This window comes from Coffea eugenioides, chromosome 6, assembly GCF_003713205.1.
Source record: "Coffea eugenioides isolate CCC68of chromosome 6, Ceug_1.0, whole genome shotgun sequence".
Lineage (NCBI taxonomy): Eukaryota > Viridiplantae > Streptophyta > Magnoliopsida > Gentianales > Rubiaceae > Coffea > Coffea eugenioides.
In genome coordinates this window covers 18,956,663-18,976,336 of record NC_040040.1, presented here as the reverse complement: position 1 = coordinate 18,976,336, position 19,674 = coordinate 18,956,663, and the positions used below count along the sequence as shown (strand labels likewise).

The window sequence follows — 19,674 nt, the reverse complement described above, 5'->3', positions numbered from 1 at the left end:
TGTTCAATTCGGCAGATTATGAGGGGGGGGGGGGGGGGGGGGGGGGGACAATTGGAGACAACAGAGGGTTACTAAAGCTTACTTTGACATGGATATTTTCCGGGGCCATCGAAATATATGGCAGCTAACCACGCTTTTGTTATTTGCGCAAGCTTCCGTGCGCATAGCCACATACAGATGAGGAGAATTTGCTAACACAGAAAAATTACGGAGGGCAAAGTTCACAGCCCTTCTTACTTTTGCCTGTGCAAACTGATGAAAGGACAGAATAAAGCTCTCTGCAGTCTCCATCTTTGGCGTCGAAGGAAAGTCACACAGAAATTTTTCACTCCCTCCATGAATTTGCCAAAAACTGCTACGCCATCATATATTTGTAGGCCTCTTCCACAACTAAATCTGCCACTAAATCAGATAAACTTCTTGCCGAGTTTTGATGCATTCATGGTTGTATGTGTCCTAAACTCATAACTGCAGCTCTTTTACGTAAGCTTCCTTGAGTAGTTTCTTCAATGACTTCTGGTAATAGAATAGCCGTAGTTTGCCGGTCTTGCCAAAGCGGAAAAAGAAAAGGACGCAATCCTATTCAATTGAGCTAAGTAGAATCTTTAGCAAAGTTGGTTTATTCTGTAAACTAGAAGTATGAACTTGTCATGCTAACGGAAATGAGAAGCATCACAAATTGGAAGGATGGTGAGCAATTTACAGGCATGAGAACTTAGAAAAGAGGTTGAGGAGGAGTTGGTGGGAGAGTCTATGGTCCATCATCACCGTCACCAATCAAATTACAAATATCAGAGCACTCAATCAAGCAGTATTGACGACTGCGGAAGCCTTGCTTGAAAACCACCAGAGGCCTCCTGATATTAAGAGGGCCTTCACCCGGGGATCCAAGGCCGCCTCTTATGCAGGTGTTGACGCACTTGACCGTGCAAGTCTCGGCCTTCTTGGACTTGGGTCGTTGAATCCGGGGCTTCTTGCAGTCATCCTTGCCGGAAACTGAACTGCATTCTCCTGACAAAGTTTGTGGCACATTGGACAGTGTTTCGCTATCTGCCCCTGCTTCCACCGCGACTGCAGAGAATACGGCTGCTGATGCAGCTGCAGCCAATGCTGCTGTGACTAGTATTACTCTCAATGAAGAAGGGATGCAAAATGCGGATGGGGTTCTTCTTGGGCTCATGTCTCCAGCGCTTACCTGTCCTCTTTTGTGGCATATTCGCATTGAGAACCGACCATTATTTGGTCTTGGTAATGGAGTTCTGAAGCTTGTGAAACGGCTTACAAGCAACGTCCCTCCACTCATCATCTTTGGGTAAAGCTGTGATTTTGGGTAGAAATTTATGACTACTGGTTGTCAAGTGCTTCCATAACAAGACATTTTCTTCCTTCCTCAGCACTGTTACCTCATCTTTGCTCCTCCTTTTCTTCTTCTTTCTCTCCTCAAATCAAAACAGCCTCCTGAGAGAGTGGAGAGTGGAGAGAGCTCAAGGAACTACTAAAGCGCTCTTATCCGATAGTTTTTCACGAAAAAATTTAGTGGATGAAATTAAAGCCGTTGGATCTGTTCTTACTTATTGGGTATTGGGCTTGAATATCATTATTTATTCTTCGACTCGTTCGTAGTGTTAAGCATGCTCAATCAAGGCAATCGACCAGGCTGCGTTAGTCTGAGCCCGGTCTGTTAGGCCCGTAAAATGTCCTATGAACCTTATGTTTAATAGGATCGAACAGGGTTTGTACTTGATTAATAGATCTGAATTAAATGTGGGTCGAGACTGAGTTTTACTAGGCTCAAGTCCGATTAAGTTTCGACTCATATATAATAATAATAAAAATAATAATAATAATATACATAATTTTCTATTAAATGACATATATAATATATGTAATTTTACATGTTATAATAATAAAATATTTATATTTATATATAAAATTAAAAATAATTCATAAATATTAAGTATATATATTATATACTTAATTATGAGTTTGGACTGAGTATAATTTGAGCCCGAAGTTTGTATTAATGTGCTAGTTGAACTTGAATCTTTTTAATCTAGACTTGAATCTGACAGTTCAAAAGGCTATTTATTTTATAAATCGATATTGGACTTATCAAAACCTGCTCATGAAACTCAATTGACGCGGCTATGCTCAAGAAGTTGTCCGCCTTACGATAGGGGTGCAAACGAGCCGAGCTCGAGCCGAGCTTTGGCTAATCGAGCCGAGCTCGAGTTAATTTTGTGAAGCTCGAACTCGAGCTCGAGCTTAAAAAATAAAAAAAAATAATTATAATTATTTTATTTTTAAAAAATAAAAAATAATTTTTTTAAAAAAATGAATAAAATAATAATTTTTTTAACAAATAATAAAATATTAGGGATATATATGTAATTTTACTATTAAAATAAAAATAAAAAATAAAAAATAAAAAAAATATATATAATTGAGCTCGCGAGCGGAGCTTAATGTTTTTGAGCTCGAGCTCGAGCTCGAGATCGACTTAATTAGCTCGAGCTCGACTCGAACTCGATATTGACGAGTTCGAGTCGAGCTCGTATTCGAGCCGCTCGCGATCGGCTCGCGAGCGAAACACCCCTACTTACGATTGTGAACTTAATTTAGGTTATGTTTCCAAGGCCTAGCTCAACTGTAATAAATATGGCTAATTTTGTGCTGACCATTGAGCAATTTACAGGAAATCCTATAAGGCATTTCGAGAGGGCAAACAATGGGTGGAGTTCCCAAAAAAAAAAAAAAAAACTCAACATGCTGAATTTGTGTTGTTCATCATTGATTTATCACTTTCTAACACAAATAACTTTGACTATTTGTTCGTGATTAACCTTTATTTTCTTTACCTTTTCGAAATCCATCATTTGTTGGATTTCAATTTACTTTTGGGGAACCAATACCATTTACAATTTTACTAAAGAAGCTGCAAAATTCTCACTATCAACAAAATCCATATTTTTCCAATGCTATGATATCAACAATATAACACCAATAGTACATTTTTTGGTTCAAGGATACTCCATACTTAGGAGAAGGCTAAAAATTCGAATTACAGAACTCACCATAACCAATGCCCATTGTGGAGTGGTGATAGAAAACCACCAAGACCAACATGCCTCAATGTTTTCGGTATATGTAGTGATTGAAAACAGCAATAGCAATATGTTTACAGCAAAATCTAATCATTTTATAATGTCAAAAGTTCCAATATGTTTACAGCAATTTTTTTTTTCCTGGCAAGGATAACAGTTGTATAACATATTCTATCATAATTTACAAGAAGGATGAGCCTATTAGATTTTTTTTGTTACAGGTGGGATTTGAACTCCCCACCTACAGTCCAAGGAAAAATTTAAGTCCCTCCCTGATAGCCAGGGAGCTAAGCTCGGTGGCTTGTTTACAACAATTGAAAGTTAAAACAGATCTAGCAGTACAATTAAAGTATATATTTGATGTTTCTGCCTAGGCGGCTACGACGGCAACTTTGACTACTCCACCAGAATCAAGTGCTACAACGATGTACCAACACAGATGATATTCAAGAAGTGGATTCCAGTGGACTTTTTCGTCAAGCATGACTGCAATTCATTCTGCGTATACTTGGTGTTTCATACAAGACCAGAACTAAAGAATCCATCTAAAAAGGACAAGGAATTGGAAATTGTTTGGAAAGGGATCTTTCACTAAAAAATCTCTACGTTTTTCTGTAAACACATTTTCCAATCACTTTTTTACTTCACATATATCAAATCGCTACAATATATTTTTTACAAAAACTTCAGAAAATTGCAATCCGAACAAGCTTATAACATGTAGTAGTTCTACACAATATTGTTAGTACTAGATTGATGTAAATTCAACTCGATCCAAAACATTCTACCATTTGGTTTTCCAGTTAGATTAAAGCCTCATTGGCCTGAATATAAAGTTAAGACAGCAATTATATGCAAGTATTTAATGACATTTGCTTCACACAAATTGGTCGAGCAAGGTTACCAACGAATGGGATGCGATTGGCAAAGAAATTGGTGGTTGAACCACCTAGTCTAGTTTTCCTTTAACCTAGCTAGCACCAGAAAATGTTAAAAATGTTTTGAGTAGACGGGACGCAAGAAGTATTTTGCATTGAAAACCTAATAGTAACCTATCCCCATTAGTCTAGTTTACAATATTGGAAACTTCCATGCAAGGGAAGTCTTTTGTTGACTTTCCAAAGTGAAAGAGAAAGAGCCGCTAAGTGGGGATGGGGGAAACAAAGCACGAAGGAATGAGGCTGAGTTATGAACCCATGCCAGAATACCTACTGTGTTAAATTAATAAGTCTGTATGGTACACCTTACTCATTCATCTAGAAAAGAGACTGGCATACATTACTCCATGATTGTTGGAACTGCAGCCAGATCATGGCAAAAGAAACTCAACTGTAGGTTTGTACAAGGCAAAATACAAAAGACCTTGTGAAGTGATAAACGAATAACTCTGTCTATATTAAAAGGAGAAAAGAAAAGAATTGAAGGGCCTTCCTTAACATTAGCCAAAATGAAGAGGGCACAAATTTAATTGGCCAATTTTTCCTTCCAGTCTTCTGAGTCTTTGAAAACAAAAACCCAGGGGATGACTCAGTCATCGTTTCAATTTGGGTGAGAAGCTTCTTGATCGCTTACCGAACTCGTCAATCCGCAAGAAGAGTACACCAAGTCATTTTCTTAATTACACATGGTACACCAAAGTCATTTTCTTAAACTAAGGTTTATCTCATTGTTTTCTGACCGATTCTTCTTCTGTACACCGTAGGATGTTCAACATCAGTTACATGCACTGGCTTTCATACATGTGACATATGTTTCAGGATGAATAGCACATTCTTCCATTTTTCTTGCAGTTCTAGATTTCCAGTTCTAGATGGATTTCTAGAACTTTTGACCCATGTTAATTAGTGGAAAAAAAAAACACACACACACACACACTATCTAGAGGACTCTAGTAGTCTGCAAATCAATTAGCTTTATCTGCAACCCGGACGTGCAAGATACGACAGTGGGCGCTACAAACACTCCCTGGCAGGGTCAAATACCCAAATGAACTAATGAATATGATAGTTTAGATCCTTGAAAACAATTATTAAAACCCAAAAAAATTTCTATTTTGAGTGATCTATGTGATCCATGCTGCATACTATATATGTCGTTCATTCAAAGTAGTCACAACACAGGATGACGTTAAATTAACTCACCAAGAGTAACTCATCGTGTATCGTACGTAACAGCTTACTGCCTTTCATTTCTCCAACAAGATGCTGAAAAGTTGTAGTATAATTAAATCTCGAAAGTGCATTCTGTAGTCAATTTACTTTAAAATCTATAGCAGCCATAGTTGTCAAAATCGCGATCCGGATCGTAGGATCGTACGATCCTACGATCCGGATAACTAAAATCGATCCGGATCGTATGCAGAGTCGCAAATCGTATTAATTTTTGTAGGATCGCATAGAATCGTAGCAGGATCGGTAGGATCGTGTAGGATCGTAGGATCGTAGGATCGGTAGGATCGTACGATCCTACAATTTTTTTGTAAATTTGTGAAATACGAAGCTCTATTTTGCAAGTAAATGAAAATATTTGTGGTATATTTGTAATTTATCAAAGAATTGCAACCTTTAATTGCAATTAAGAGCTTTTGGTAGGATCTTACGATTCTACGATCCGATCCTGTGAAACTAAAATCGATCCTATGTAGGATCCCGATTTTACAAACCTTGATAGCAGCATAAGCATGAAAATCTAGAGTTATTTGCCTAAATAACTCCCTTTACAAAAAATATTCCTAAAAAGGGTAAACTCGTTCACTAGCCATTAATATAGTCCAAAAATCCCCTACATGACTATAATACTTTACTCTGAATCCATTTTCCTCTTTGTGACTATAATACTCTACTCTGCTTTTGTTTGTTACTCTACCGTAACTCTCTTCACCCAAAAAGTCTTGAATAATGGTGGTAACCAGAATTTGATTGAGTTTGAAGAATTTGATTGAGAATGCGTGGAGTAGGTTGCTCCTTGTTAGGGGATAAGGTCGGAAGATTAGATTAGTAATAAAATTTGGAGTTGAATCATTGTAAGAATATTTTCTGAAAAAAAAAAATTATTTTGGCAAAAGACTCTGAAAATACGCTCTCAGAACTAAAAATATGTTATGAAGTCTTAATTTCGCATCCAATGCTCTTATATTATATTTACGTGTGTGTTATCTAAATTACTAATCCTATGGGATCTTATCTATGTTACGCTATACCTAATGGATATATATATATAACCCTCTCATTCCTTCCCACATCTTTCCTATCCTAACTATCATGTCCAGGATTTGAATCTTGAATTGACAGAAGGGATACATCTTAATACATTTTATTGAATGGATTAAATTTTAATTTATTCATCTATATAAAAAGAATACTCATAAAAAATGAAAAGAAAATTCTTCAAAAAATAACAATTCAAACAAGAATTTTTCTACCCCAAAAAAATGATAATAAAAATAACATACTAAATTACGCTAAACCTAAGGGATATAAATATATATATATATATTACCCTCTAATTCCTTTCCACACCATTTCTATGTCAGTTTAGGAATTGAATCCTGAACTAACAGCAGGGATACATCTTAATACATTTTATTGTAGTGGATTCAATTTTAATTTATTCATGTAATGGAGTCGACAAAATCTCATGCATCTAGCGGCCTGGATCATTTCACTGTGTTTAAATGTATAAACACTTCATAGTCAAACAAAGATCTTGGTTCTGTTATGATGCAGTTGGCTTAGACTCTTTGCTCAGGCGATGATGTTATGTTCCACGGTTGGATTATTCATTGTGGAGAATGAAAGTGGTTAAATTCTAATTAAACATAAAAGATTTTACATATTCGAAACAAATCAATAATTTTTTACTTTTTAGTGAAGAAATAAATTAGAAAGAAGGAAAAAAATTTAACAGGAGATTTGAGGAGAGGTTGAAGGTCATTCCAAGGTACTATGGCAGTCCAAAAAAAAAAAAAGGGCACATAGCATAGTGAACATCAAGGATCAGCCATTCTTGTTTGACTTGAGACAGAATACGAGTAGAGCCCTTATGTCTTCATCAAGCAAAAGGATAATTAATCTAATAAAACATATTCATACAAGTTAATTAAATCATGAAAAATTATCATATTCGGATTGCATTTTTCTGAATTTTTTGTAGAAAATTACTGTAGCGATTTGATATATATGAAATAAAAAAGTGATTGAAAAATGTGTTCACGAAAAATGTAACAATTTTTATATGTACACGGATCTACATATATATATATATATGATGTGTTAGCACTCAGCATATGATACATTATGATCCATTTCGTTGTCAGTCAGTTTTGTACACTAATGGATGACTTCTTTATTTCCTCCTCCTCCGTGTAGTCTTATGGAAGAAGCCTAAACCTAAAGAAGGCTGAACGCTGCTCACGAGATACATGTATGCATCGAGCCAGCTAGAGGAAATCATTGGCGGCCAAGTCTTCTTCACTCCCATAATTGCCAGTCTTTCCCATCAAACTCGTTTTTGGAGTCTAGCTATTGAGTGTACATATCATTTTCTTTATACTTGAATTTATTGAGGTCTGTAGCTCACATATATAGACTAGAAAGAATCTCACACCGATGGTTTTCATGTTTTTGCAACATATCAATATTATGTTTTTTGGAAGTATAATTAAGCTTTGTCATTTACCTATTGCTGTCAAAACATATACATATTCTTAAAACCAGATTTGTCAAGTTTTACTCGAATGGGAGCGACATATATCACTTAGTTTCTGTGATATAATAATATATTGCTCAGCAGTTCTTTTCACTTCCAAGAAACAAAAAAAAAATATTACTTATCAAGTTTGCTTAGTTAGGAATTGTGTTTTGTGGTATGGTTTGATCATTGTGCATGGCGTAGGCTTTTGGTGGTAAATCATATCCCGTGAATGCCTTATGAATAAAGCACATAAAAAGCAGCCAAAGGGCCATGGAAAAGTCCATCCCAATGTCAAAAGGTCTCATGATTTTACAGAGCAACAAATCATTGCAGTTTTCATCTGTTATGATTCTTCTCCAAAAATTTGGTAAGACATCTCACACGAGATGCATGCATGATTTTGTTACTTAATTATTTTGGTAAAATTAATATTTGGCTGTACCAGATCAAATTTTGGTTCAAATACATAATGTTTGGAATATCTGCAGAAAGTTATAATAAATATTCAATCTTCTAAAATAATTAATCTATGATTAGCAGCTTGAAAACATTCCCTCCTGCTAATGGGGTTTGGATCCTTGACAGAGTAACACACTAAGGAAGACCCTTGATGCCATCGTTGTATACAAGTGTCTTGTGGATAGGGTGTAACATGTCATATTATCATTGCCCAATTGACAAATTTTCCTTCAATTAGGATTAGAGTTTTGCTAGGGATGTAATAGTGTTTGGATAGCAATTATTTGGCCCAAAATTATTTGCTTCCATCAAAAACACATTTTTCAATGCATTTTTTTTATTTCATATATATCATATCATAAAAAGTATTACGGTAATTATTTTAAATAATATATCAAATTATCTTTTCATCCAAACACACCCAATTCAGGACAAATTTTGCATTTTTATAATAAAACGGTCAGCAATTTTTTTTTCCCTGATCAAACAAGGTTCAACAACCATTGACTTCTCTCTATTTTTTGTCCTTTTTTTTTTCATCCGATGATGCTATAAATTCCAGCCCCTAGGGATAATCATCCTCATGATGCTAGTAATTTGGATTTAAGAAGACTAATGAAATGATTACGACTGATTCAAGAAAAAGATCAAAAGTTGGAATTAATTTGGTAATTGGGATTAGGATGCTCTTTTGGACAGTTTGGACCTGGTTAGTGGTTTGCATGATTTGTCACACATCGTTGGATCCTACCTCAGAAATAATTTTTTTTTAAAAAAATTTTCTCTTGTATTGAAAAAAAATAAAAGGTATTTGACGGTCCTGATTCAGTATCTGAAAAAAAAAATGATGGGTTATATATGTAGATAAAATAGACTACAGAGTCAATATTCGATGGCCGGGTTAGCCCACGAGTAAGGATATTTAAATTCAATCTTTTATTAATTAACCGTTACACTCAAAGTCAAATCGCCGAGTCTGACCGGCCAGCTCAAAATAGGCGGTGCTTTTAATGCATACCGAATCTAACTGGGAAGACTACACTTCCATCCACCGGTGACCACTTGACTTTATTTTGCGGGATATGGAAGTGACAATTGATGGCATTTCGTAAAATGCTTTTTTTTTTTTTAGGAAAAAAGTCTATTTTTGGATTGCGATTTTTCACAAAAATATTTTTACATTTTTTGTAAACACATTTGTCAATTATCATTTTAAGTCACATATATCAAATTGCTAGAATTTTTTTTTTTTTTTACAAAAATTTCTAAAAATGACGATCCAAATGGGATCTTAAAACCACAGTCAAATGATAAATCAACAATAATGAATCTTTTTAAAAATGTGATTATGAATTCTCTCAAAATGCTTTGATTCAAATATCACTTTTCTATAATTTCATAGATTGATTTTCTTTTTATTTGAAAAATCATGTGCAATACATGATCTTCAAAGTATGGTTGATTTTCGATTGTTCACTAATTATTTCTCAAAGTTCTCAATTATTATATGCCGATTCTAACCAAATTTTATTTTCTTTCAAGAAAGGCATTAAAAAATTTCCAAATATGTAATTGAATAGTTTATGCATCTACTCGTCTTCTTGTCTGAGATTATATATATAAATATATATATATATATTTGGTTATCTTAAAGCAATATTAGATCAATCAAATTCTTTTTATGTCGAAATGTTTTCTTTGTATAAGGTAATGACTATATTTTGTTACTTTAAAGTAGAAGTGTCAAAATAGATGACTTGGGTGGGTTTGGGTTGGGTAAAATGGATAATGGGTATAAGTGAGTCAACCCATTTATACCCCATTTAATTAGATGGGTATAAATGGGTAAGTCAAAAAATGAATTGGGTAACCCAGTTACCCATTTATAACCCATTTATTTTAACTTTTGTAAACTCATTTAAATTCATTTTTGCAAACTAAGTTATCAATTTATACTACTTTTTGCACCCATCATTAGTTTTAAATATTTACTTATAATGTTCAATAAGCCTAATTATCAATTTTTTTCCTATCCGTACTCTATGTCGCAAAATTACATACTATTTAATAATTGAATAATAAAAATTTAAAAATTTAAATTAAGTACTATAAAAATTAACATAAAAACTTAATCCAAAAATTTTGAACCTCTAATATTTTTTTCATGTGTAAATTTAAAATTTCATTTTGAAAATGTAGGAAAAGAGGCTAAAACTTTATCATAATTTAGTAATGCTAAAAAATAAGTAAATTAACAAATTAAGAGAAAATAAAATGATAAAATAAAACCAACAAATAACAATAATAATGAAATAAAAGTAGTTAACATCATAACAAAATGAAAAATCTGAAAAAAAAAAATGGGCTGGGGAAGAGAGGAGATTTGGGAGAAAATAATTCTAAATAAGTTAATTGGGTTTGATGGGTTACCCAATAATACCCATTTATTGGGTAACCCATTTATACCCATATGAAAAAACTTAAGTTATCATACCCATATATTCATGAGTGGGTATGGATAAATTTAATTAAATGGGTTGATTTGCCACCTATACTTTAAAGCAAGACTAACATTGTCCTTTTAATGCATTAGACTGAGAATCTTATAATGCTAAATCAATTTATTCAAAACTTCATAAATTTCTCTTTCAATAAACACAATATTTTTCAACGATTGTTCTACTTTCTTGAGTCAATAGGCGCATTTCTCTGTCAGACAAATAATTTGAAATTTTTTTCAATCTCATTAATTTTCATTAATCAAAATGTAACCTTTTGCTTTCATTCAGTTAAAAGCATTTAATTCGCTTTGTTCATCAATTTTCTTTAGGTATGCTACTCAAGGAGAAAGATGTTATTTCACAAAAGAACATACGTTATTTGGGTAAAATTATAAGTTCTTGCAAATGAGCTATATAAAAGAAGTTTCATAATTGTGAAGAAAGTGTTTGTGCGACAAGTACTTAAAATTCAATTTTATACACACACAAAATAAAATTTCGAATGTTTGTTATTATCTCAATTATAAAAGTTTTTTGTCAAAAAAATTACATAGATTAGTATTTGTTTGGAATATAAAGTTAAACTATTAAATTCTCAAAATTACAAAACAAGAGCTATGAATAGCTAAAAAGTTAAAGCAATCAAGAAAGAACAAATTCAATTAACCTTTTTCTTTTCAATCAGTTAAGGAAATTAAACTCTTTTTTTCAGAAAAAAGAAATAAAACTTTGAAAACTTGTAATTGTGCTAATATCCTAAGCTTTGGATGTATGCTATTCAACACAAACAATCACAACTTTAAAACCTTCCTTCCCCAATGATTTATGAAAAAAAAAATACTGAAAAACCTATATATAATTGCTCAAAATTTTAGAAAAAAAAAAAGAAAAGAAATCCTTGTCACCTAATGCTTGAATTTCTTGCGTAAAAATGGAAGGAGCTGCAGCCTGCAGGCACGCAGCAGTCATTAGAACATTAGGCTGATACCGTGCCAATTGTGGTTACTATTTCTTTCTTTTTTAAAAGAAAAGTCAAAAAGGCTAATATCAGCAATGGTCGCCATTGAATTTTATGCAATTACCATGTAGACCTTGCATAGAGTCCTGGAGTTGACCGCAGGAGGCATGAGTAAGAGGGGCGTACGTGTAATAAGAGAATATCTTGAGGGGCTACTTGTAGGCTTCCAGAAAGTAGTTAAGTGGTCAAAATCCAACCAATGACAACCATGCACGTGGACCCGCGTGCATAAGTGGTTAAGCTGCAGCCGGCTTTTCTTAACGGAATTATACATCGCTGACCATGCTGCAATGACCTTTATGTCCTCTTCAACCCCTTGCAATTTTATAGGGCAAAATGCTTTAATACCTCTCAAACTATTACAAATTTTAATTTTTGATCATCCAACTATTAAATGAGCAATTTTAACCTTTCAACTAATTAAAATGTATACTCAGCCGTTTCGTCTGTTTGAATCATTATGTCCAATAGAACAACACCAAAAGTATCAAGAACAATATCCACTATTCTGTTAGATATAATGACTAAATTTAACAAAAGGGTTATAAATATATGTTTTAATTAATTGGAGGGTTAAAATTATCTATTTAATAATTGAAGGGCCAAAAAGTATATTTTGTAATAGTTTGAGGGTATTGGGGCATTTTGCTCCAATTTTACATCCCATAGATTCTTCTTTTTTTTATTTTGGTAATAAAAATATCAGTATTTTCTCTCATGTTATGAATACCATGATTGGTTTTAACCCAATCACATGGATTACATAAGTAATCGAAAATTAGGATTTTAGTGGAATTGGTGACTTGTATGTCTGATTAAGTGTAGAACAAATATTATATGTTAATTACATGTTAAAAAGAAAAAGAAAATAGTGGGTGATATGTCCTTGAATAATGAATTCATTTTTCTATTTTTTGATTACGACAATCACATTTGGTGAAAACTCATCAAGAATACGCAAGAATAACGCATCGTCTAACAATATAAAGTGATAAAATGAGATAAGATAATAATATGCCATGAAACGTACACATCATGTAAAAATAGAGTACAAGATGTATATTTGGTAATTAATTTAGAAAGTTGAACATGAGCAAGTTAATGTCCAATAGGATAGAAAAGAAAACTTTCATCAAAATAAAGCATTGTAGGATTACTCATTAAAATGTATAATTCGTATGAAGAGACTAATTACCTATTTAGCATGTCTTTGTGAAAATTAGTCATATATGGCTCAAAATACTTCTTCAAACAAAAGATTCTTTTGAAGTAAACTCTTTAGCCTTGTTTAATGTAAATTATGCAGACACTGTCGAAAAAGATTGACTTCAAGACCAAAATTTGAACTCCTTTTTTTGGAAACTTTAACCAGCTCCTTTTGCGATCATATAATATTGCATTGTGATGGAGTTGGTATTGATGAGTGCATAAAATATAACAATTCCATGTTAAATCAATGTAAAGCTATATTCATCCTTTGAAAAACAATGCTGCATTTTTAATTGAGATAATTGCTTATGTATTGTTTGTCAAATTTTATGTAATAGATAGCATACTAATGAGCTTGATACTTAAATGATGTCACCTAACTAATTGCAGTTGCTAAAGCTAATTATTCAAGTTCAAGCAAACAATTCCAAGTTAATAAGAGAATACATCGAGTACTTCAAATATTACTCGTTCATGATCTAGTGTAAGTTTTGTGCAACATAGCATCCAAATAAACGTTAAACAATATTTTTTGATTGAAAAAAAAAAAATAAGTAGATTGAGAAAAAGATTGTACTCACTCAACTTTCTTCATTATCAATAATGGAGACATTTTCCGTTTCCTTTATAAGCTTATTTTTCATAGTAATTTAACTCTTCTACTTTTTTTAGCACTCGAAAATAAAAATAATTATCTTATAGTAAATATTTTAACATCTAATATTAATTAAAATTAGAATTATTGCACTTGCAAATTTCTACTTAGTAGTTCTAGAAGGCTGATGACCTAGATAACAATAATGTAATAGAGTATGTCCTACTTGACTTAATAAGAGAGAATTAGTCAACCAAGAAGAAGAAAAGGGTAGCTCAGTAAATCCATGCAAAAGCGAATACCGGATATTATTAGTTTTTTTTTTCCCCTTTTTGAGAGGAATAGCATCCGAATGATAACTTGCCATTTTTCAAAATTTGAAGTTTTCCGTTGGACAAAATGGGAATGCAAAAAAATTAGGCCTTTCTTTACTTTTTCTCACTTCAAAGAGAGGAGTGGGAGAGAGAAAACGAAAGGAGACGGGGTAGGAGGAAAGTCCCCAGGAAATGGATTTGACTTTTATCTATCTCCGACTCCGTCTTCCTCTATTCACACGCTAAATTCCTCTTCTCGGCTTCTTCTTCCTTCTTTTAATCCTTAAATCACCTCGTCGGCCTCCCATATTTTTAAGCGTTTATGTTCCGACAACTTCCACTGAATTCTCCATATCCTTGAACTTTAGACAAACAGTACCTCTACAATTTTTTTTATTGTATTTTCTTGGGCATCAGAATTTTTCTTCGAAATTCAATAGCTGATTGAGGTTTTGTCATCCCTTTTCATCAAAAAGTTAGAATTCATTTGGGTTTTGGGAGATCTTTGAAATCCCAGGTGGGTTCTTGACCTCTCCTATTATTGAAGTTTGCGAATCCACTTTTTTGTTTTATTATGTTCTCTGCATTTTTATTGGAAAGATGAAATTTTGATTGGTTTTGACCATCACTTTGGTGTAATTCTGAGACCCTTTTGGCTAAAATGTCCAAAAAGGTTGGAGATTGAAGGTTTGATTCACAAAACTTTGAAGCTTTATTCTCTTTTGTTTGTCTGTCTTGTCACAGAAAAAGCTGAAAATAGGTTTGGGCTACTGTATTAGTCGAGCCTGGTGACCCCTTTGGCTGAAGAGGAAGAAAGTTGTGAGCTTGTTGAAGGTTTGATCTATGGGGAATTGTTGTGCAGTACCGCAAACATCTGAAGATGGACAAGTGAAGAAAAAGGGGAAAAATAAGCCAAATCCTTTTGCTGAGTATGGTGGGAACTATGCAGCTGTTGGTAATGGTGGACACAAGTCCTATGTATTGGATGATCCAACAGGGCACGAAATTGAGCAGAGGTATGAACTGGGGAAAGAGCTCGGCCGGGGCGAATTTGGGATTACTTATTTGGCTACTGACAAATCAACTGGAGAAGTTTTTGCCTGTAAATCCATATCAAAGAAGAAGCTCAGGACAAGAGTAGATATTGAGGATGTCAGAAGAGAAGTTGAGATCATGAAGCATTTGCCTAGACATCCCAATATTGTGAGCTTGAAGGATACTTACGAGGATGATAACGCAGTCCACCTGGTTATGGAGTTGTGTGAAGGTGGTGAATTGTTTGATCGGATTGTTGCCAGGGGGCACTATACTGAGAGGGCTGCTGCAACTGTAACTCGCACTATTGTTGAAGTTATTCAGGTGAAAATCTATACTTTTCCTACTTGATTTTTTTCTTTATGCTTTGATATGCACATGTGTTTGATCAATACTTTCCATTTACAACTGCTGGATTACTTTTTAGATCGTGATATGCATGTGTGTTTGATCAGTGTAGTTTGATTGAGACTCAAACCACGAACAGTATCTAAAACAATTCCTATGAACTGGTGAGACATTTTATAAATTGGGGGTACACGGGGAGCCATGGATTGTGAGGAAGGAATGGGAGTTGCTAATTTGCTTTCGTCAGAAACTACATTAATCAGTCCTGTAATTTTTATTTTCTTTTTATGGATATTGTTCAATGAGAATCCTGATTGGTCTTTAAAGACATCTTCTTGGCTGTTCAACATTTCAATTCTCAGAGATCAGGAGTCGGTAATGTTTGAAAAGGTTTTCCGAGCCTTGCAAATTGATTTAGTTGTGATTAACTCTGTGACCTTGCAGATGTCCATTTCTTTTATTTAATTGCAAAATACTTTTCTTTTCCCATGTCAGCACCTAAGGAAGTTAGTATCATGTAACATCAACCAACCTTGTGGTTGAGAACTTGTTTTCGGCCATTTGTCTCTTTTGCTCCATGCTCTTTTAAGCCTGTGGATAAAGCACTTTCCAAGATATTATATTTGAGTATTAGTTGGATTAGCTTTTTAGAGCGCTTTGTTTTTTTTTTTAATTAATCCTGCATGCTGTATTGCTTCACTTTGGAAGTCCTAAAAGAGTTTAAAGCTTGCTCTACGTGTGTCACAAGTCTTCTATTTTGTTGCAGGTGTGCCATAAACATGGAGTCATGCATCGTGATCTTAAGCCTGAAAATTTCTTGTTTGGGAATAAGAAAGAAAATGCGCCATTGAAGGCTATTGATTTTGGGCTTTCTGTGATCTTTAAGCCTGGTAATCTTTTTCAGTTTTCAGCAGTTTGGTAATTCCAACTTAACATTTTTGTTGCCTAGGAATGGCAACTATTGGTCCATGGACTAAAGTTGCATTCTATATGGGATGGTTTTGCAGGTGAGACATTTAATGAGATTGTAGGAAGTCCTTATTACATGGCTCCTGAGGTGCTGAAAAGAAATTACGGACCAGAAGTGGATGTCTGGAGTGCTGGTGTAATTCTCTACATCTTACTCTGTGGTGTTCCACCTTTTTGGGCAGGTCAGACTCCTTGAACAGTTTTATCACAATCAAAAAGGGGTGGCAAATGATTAGTTCTTGCTGCCATTGTCTTTATTGTTGTTCCAGTCATTGCTTCATGAGTTTAAGTGCTTGTTTAACTGTTTTTATGGGTGCCACTTAAGTAGAATATTGCGTTAGGGTAAAAATAAAACCTGTCCTAAGTAGAATGACAAATTTGCGGAAGAACTGAGATATATAGTAGGGTAAGCAACATTTACTTTTCGAGGTAAATGTTCTTCCTTTAACAATGGGGAAAGATAATGTCTTTGTTTTTGGTGGATGTGTGGGAGGTGGGACCTGGGGACTGGGGATGTACATTGGGAAATTATGGCAAAAAGTACCTCGCAAAAAAAGGAAGCTGTTCTGGAAGCTCATTGTTTTCTATCTATTTCCAATAATTTTTTCTCCTGCTTCCGTCTATTTGGCATTGGTGCACAATGCTGGTAATTTTTGATGCTTCGTTTGTATGGTCAACTAATAATGGACTTATAATTGTTATTTTAGTGGAGCATTAAAGCTCATTGACATCAAAAGAAACTTTGTTTTTGTTCACAGGTCTATGCATATCTTTATAGTCTAGAATATGAATCTTTTGAAAGGACTTTCTATGGAACTCATCTAATTTCCTTTGACATTTTTGAATACTTTGTTGCCTACCAGAAACTGAACAAGGAGTTGCACAAGCAATCATTAGATCTGTCGTGGATTTTAAAAGGGACCCATGGCCGAAGGTATCTGATAGTGCAAAAGACCTTGTCAAGAAAATGCTCAATCCTGACCCGAAGCAGCGGCTGTCTGCTCAGGAAGTGCTTGGTAATGCTTGTGCTTTGAAATTCAGTGTGATGTTTAAATTTTCTTTGGTTCCAAAATTCTGAAGTTTGGAGTCTTATAGGACAACATTTGCTTTCTGAGTGCAGATCATCCTTGGGTACAAAATGCAAAGAAGGCTCCTAATGTTTCTCTTGGTGAAACTGTCAGAGCAAGGCTCAAGCAATTTTCTGTAATGAACAAATTGAAGAAAAGAGCTTTAAGGGTAATGCCTTAGGAATTTACGAGGATAAACTATTTCAATTAGCACTTATTGCTTCCCTATTTCTGGAGCCAGCTTATTCTATTTTCTAGTAAAGGAAGTACTTGGCTAGTATTTCCTTTGTATCTTGTTGTTGAGCTGCTTTTAAAACTTCAGGTGATTGCGGAGCATTTGTCTGTGGAGGAAGTTGCTGGAATAAAGGAGGGATTCCAGGTAATGGATACAGGTAACAAAGGGAAGATTGATATTAACGAGTTGAGAGCTGGATTGGTCAAGCTTGGACATCAGATGCCTGAAGCAGATCTTCAAATTCTTATGGAAGCTGTAAGTGCTAACTCAAGAATTTAAAATTTATCGTTCAGCGTTTTACGAAATCTATAAAGTTCACACAGTTCACCATGGGATGCTTCACTTTGTTTCAGGAAAACTGCTTCTTGTTTTTCTGAATTTGCATTTAGATGGAAAATTCCTATTGGAGTTACCAAGTTGCTAGTGGCATTCTTTGTACATTGTGTTTTGCTTCTAACTATAAAACACAATCTAGTAATTTAGCTTAATATTATTTGTATGCTATATAAGTAACGTAGATTATAATTTTCTTGCATCCATAGTTTTTTGCATGAAAGTGATGAGAAAAACTGTTTTGCAGGGTGATGTAGATAAAGATGGATATCTCGACTATGGGGAGTTTGTAGCGATCTCTGTCCACCTAAAAAAGATGGGCAATGATGATGACCACCTTAAAAAAGCCTTTGATTTCTTTGATAGAGATCAAAGTGGTTATATAGAAATAGATGAGCTAAGATCTGCCTTAGCTGATGCTGATGAAGTTGATGCCAATAGTGAAGAAGTAATTAAAGCCATTATTCAGGATGTAGACACTGACAAGGCAAGTTATTTCACTAGAAATTTTTTGTGCTTTTAGAAAGCTCCTTTTCGCTTTCAGAGTTGCCTTGATTCTTATTATGGTATTTATCAGTTACATAGTTTTCCTTTTATGTTGAAGAAGTCTTTGTTTTTTTCTCCCCTTTTTATTTCTTTGTAGTTATATTTTGGGGGTTGGGAGGCTGGGGCAGTGTGGTTGTTGATCCTATCCCGTTGGACAGAATACATATGAGATTGTGAGAAAGTGCACATAGCTTTTTGAATCTGAATTTGTGGGTCATTTGTATCTTTACTTAAACATTGCTTGCCCTTGAATTTTCTTCTTTTGAGGATCATTTTTGCTGTCTTTAGAGAGTGATCTATAGCTGGCTTCCGTCATTGTTAATATTGCTGTCTTGCCTTTGTTTTCCAAGGAGAATCCAAGCAACTTGTTTCATACAGGGTTGAAGATGTACTTTGAATTCGAAGCTTGTATTGGCTAAGCTTTTGCTAGAGTAGCATTACATGGAGATTAATTGTTTTTTTCATGTTTTGTTTCAGGACGGACGGATAAGTTACGAGGAGTTCGCAACAATGATGACGGCAGGCACAGATTGGAGAAAGGCATCAAGACAATATTCAAGAGAACGATACAACAACCTCAGCTTGAAATTGATGAAGGATGGCTCGATAGAGGTGACAATGTGAGGGTAGATAACTCAAAAGAGGACAACATTTTCTAGCCCACTCATTGAAGACTTGGAAAAAGAGCATCTTATGAGTTTGAATATAAATCTTTTACCCTTTTTGATGTGTTTTTTTTTGTTTCTTTTCCCACGCCTTTTTACCGTCTGTGATATGGTTCGAGGGGGATAACAAGGTGTCAGGTCCAACAATGGTCTTGGGTTTTCGTTACATATTGTAATTTGTTATTCTTTTTCTGTGTGAGTTGGAAATGTGGTCAAGGATGAAGGATTTGTTGCTTCTTCTTGTAAATAGTTTCGTTACACACTTCCAAACAATCCGTCTTAAAAGTTTTGGATCCTGGAATGTTGTAATTGGGTTGTCATTTCAATTTTCAAAAGAATGGATTCGTAAAGTTCCCCTATTGCTTGTGGATATTTTCAATTGCCTGTGTCTTCGCATGGATACTATGCATGTTACTGCAAACTTTGCAGATAGCTTTGTGCTCCTGAATGCCCTGCTTTTGGTCTGCATTATACTTGTACTAACATAAAGAAGTCTACCCTTATTTTCTTGATCCATGCTTTACACTTTCAACCTAGTGATGTGAATCATTGAACTCACAAAGCCCTTGCATCGAAAACAAAAA

The 19,674-nt window shown here is 34.3% G+C and overlaps 2 protein-coding genes across 2 annotated transcripts; one reads left to right on the top strand and one right to left on the bottom strand.

The window, feature by feature from the left end:
- Positions 1-49: 49 nt before the first annotated feature.
- On the bottom strand, positions 50-1,480 carry LOC113774956. The gene is made up of 2 exons (XM_027319626.1): positions 704-1,480; positions 50-579 (listed from the first exon to the last, which is right to left on the bottom strand). The coding sequence occupies exon 1, from the start codon at positions 1,304-1,306 to the stop codon at positions 752-754; it is 555 nt and encodes a 184-aa protein (XP_027175427.1). The 5' UTR covers positions 1,307-1,480; the 3' UTR covers positions 50-579; positions 704-751.
- Positions 1,481-14,029: 12,549 nt separating this feature from the next.
- Positions 14,030-19,469, top strand: LOC113772864 (calcium-dependent protein kinase 8). The gene is made up of 9 exons (XM_027317355.1): positions 14,030-14,409; positions 14,637-15,251; positions 16,042-16,165; positions 16,283-16,426; positions 17,108-17,260; positions 17,365-17,480; positions 17,634-17,801; positions 18,127-18,366; positions 18,903-19,469. The coding sequence occupies exons 2-9, from the start codon at positions 14,736-14,738 to the stop codon at positions 19,047-19,049; spliced, it is 1,608 nt and encodes a 535-aa protein (XP_027173156.1). The 5' UTR covers positions 14,030-14,409; positions 14,637-14,735; the 3' UTR covers positions 19,050-19,469.
- The last annotated feature ends 205 nt before the right edge of the window (positions 19,470-19,674 follow it).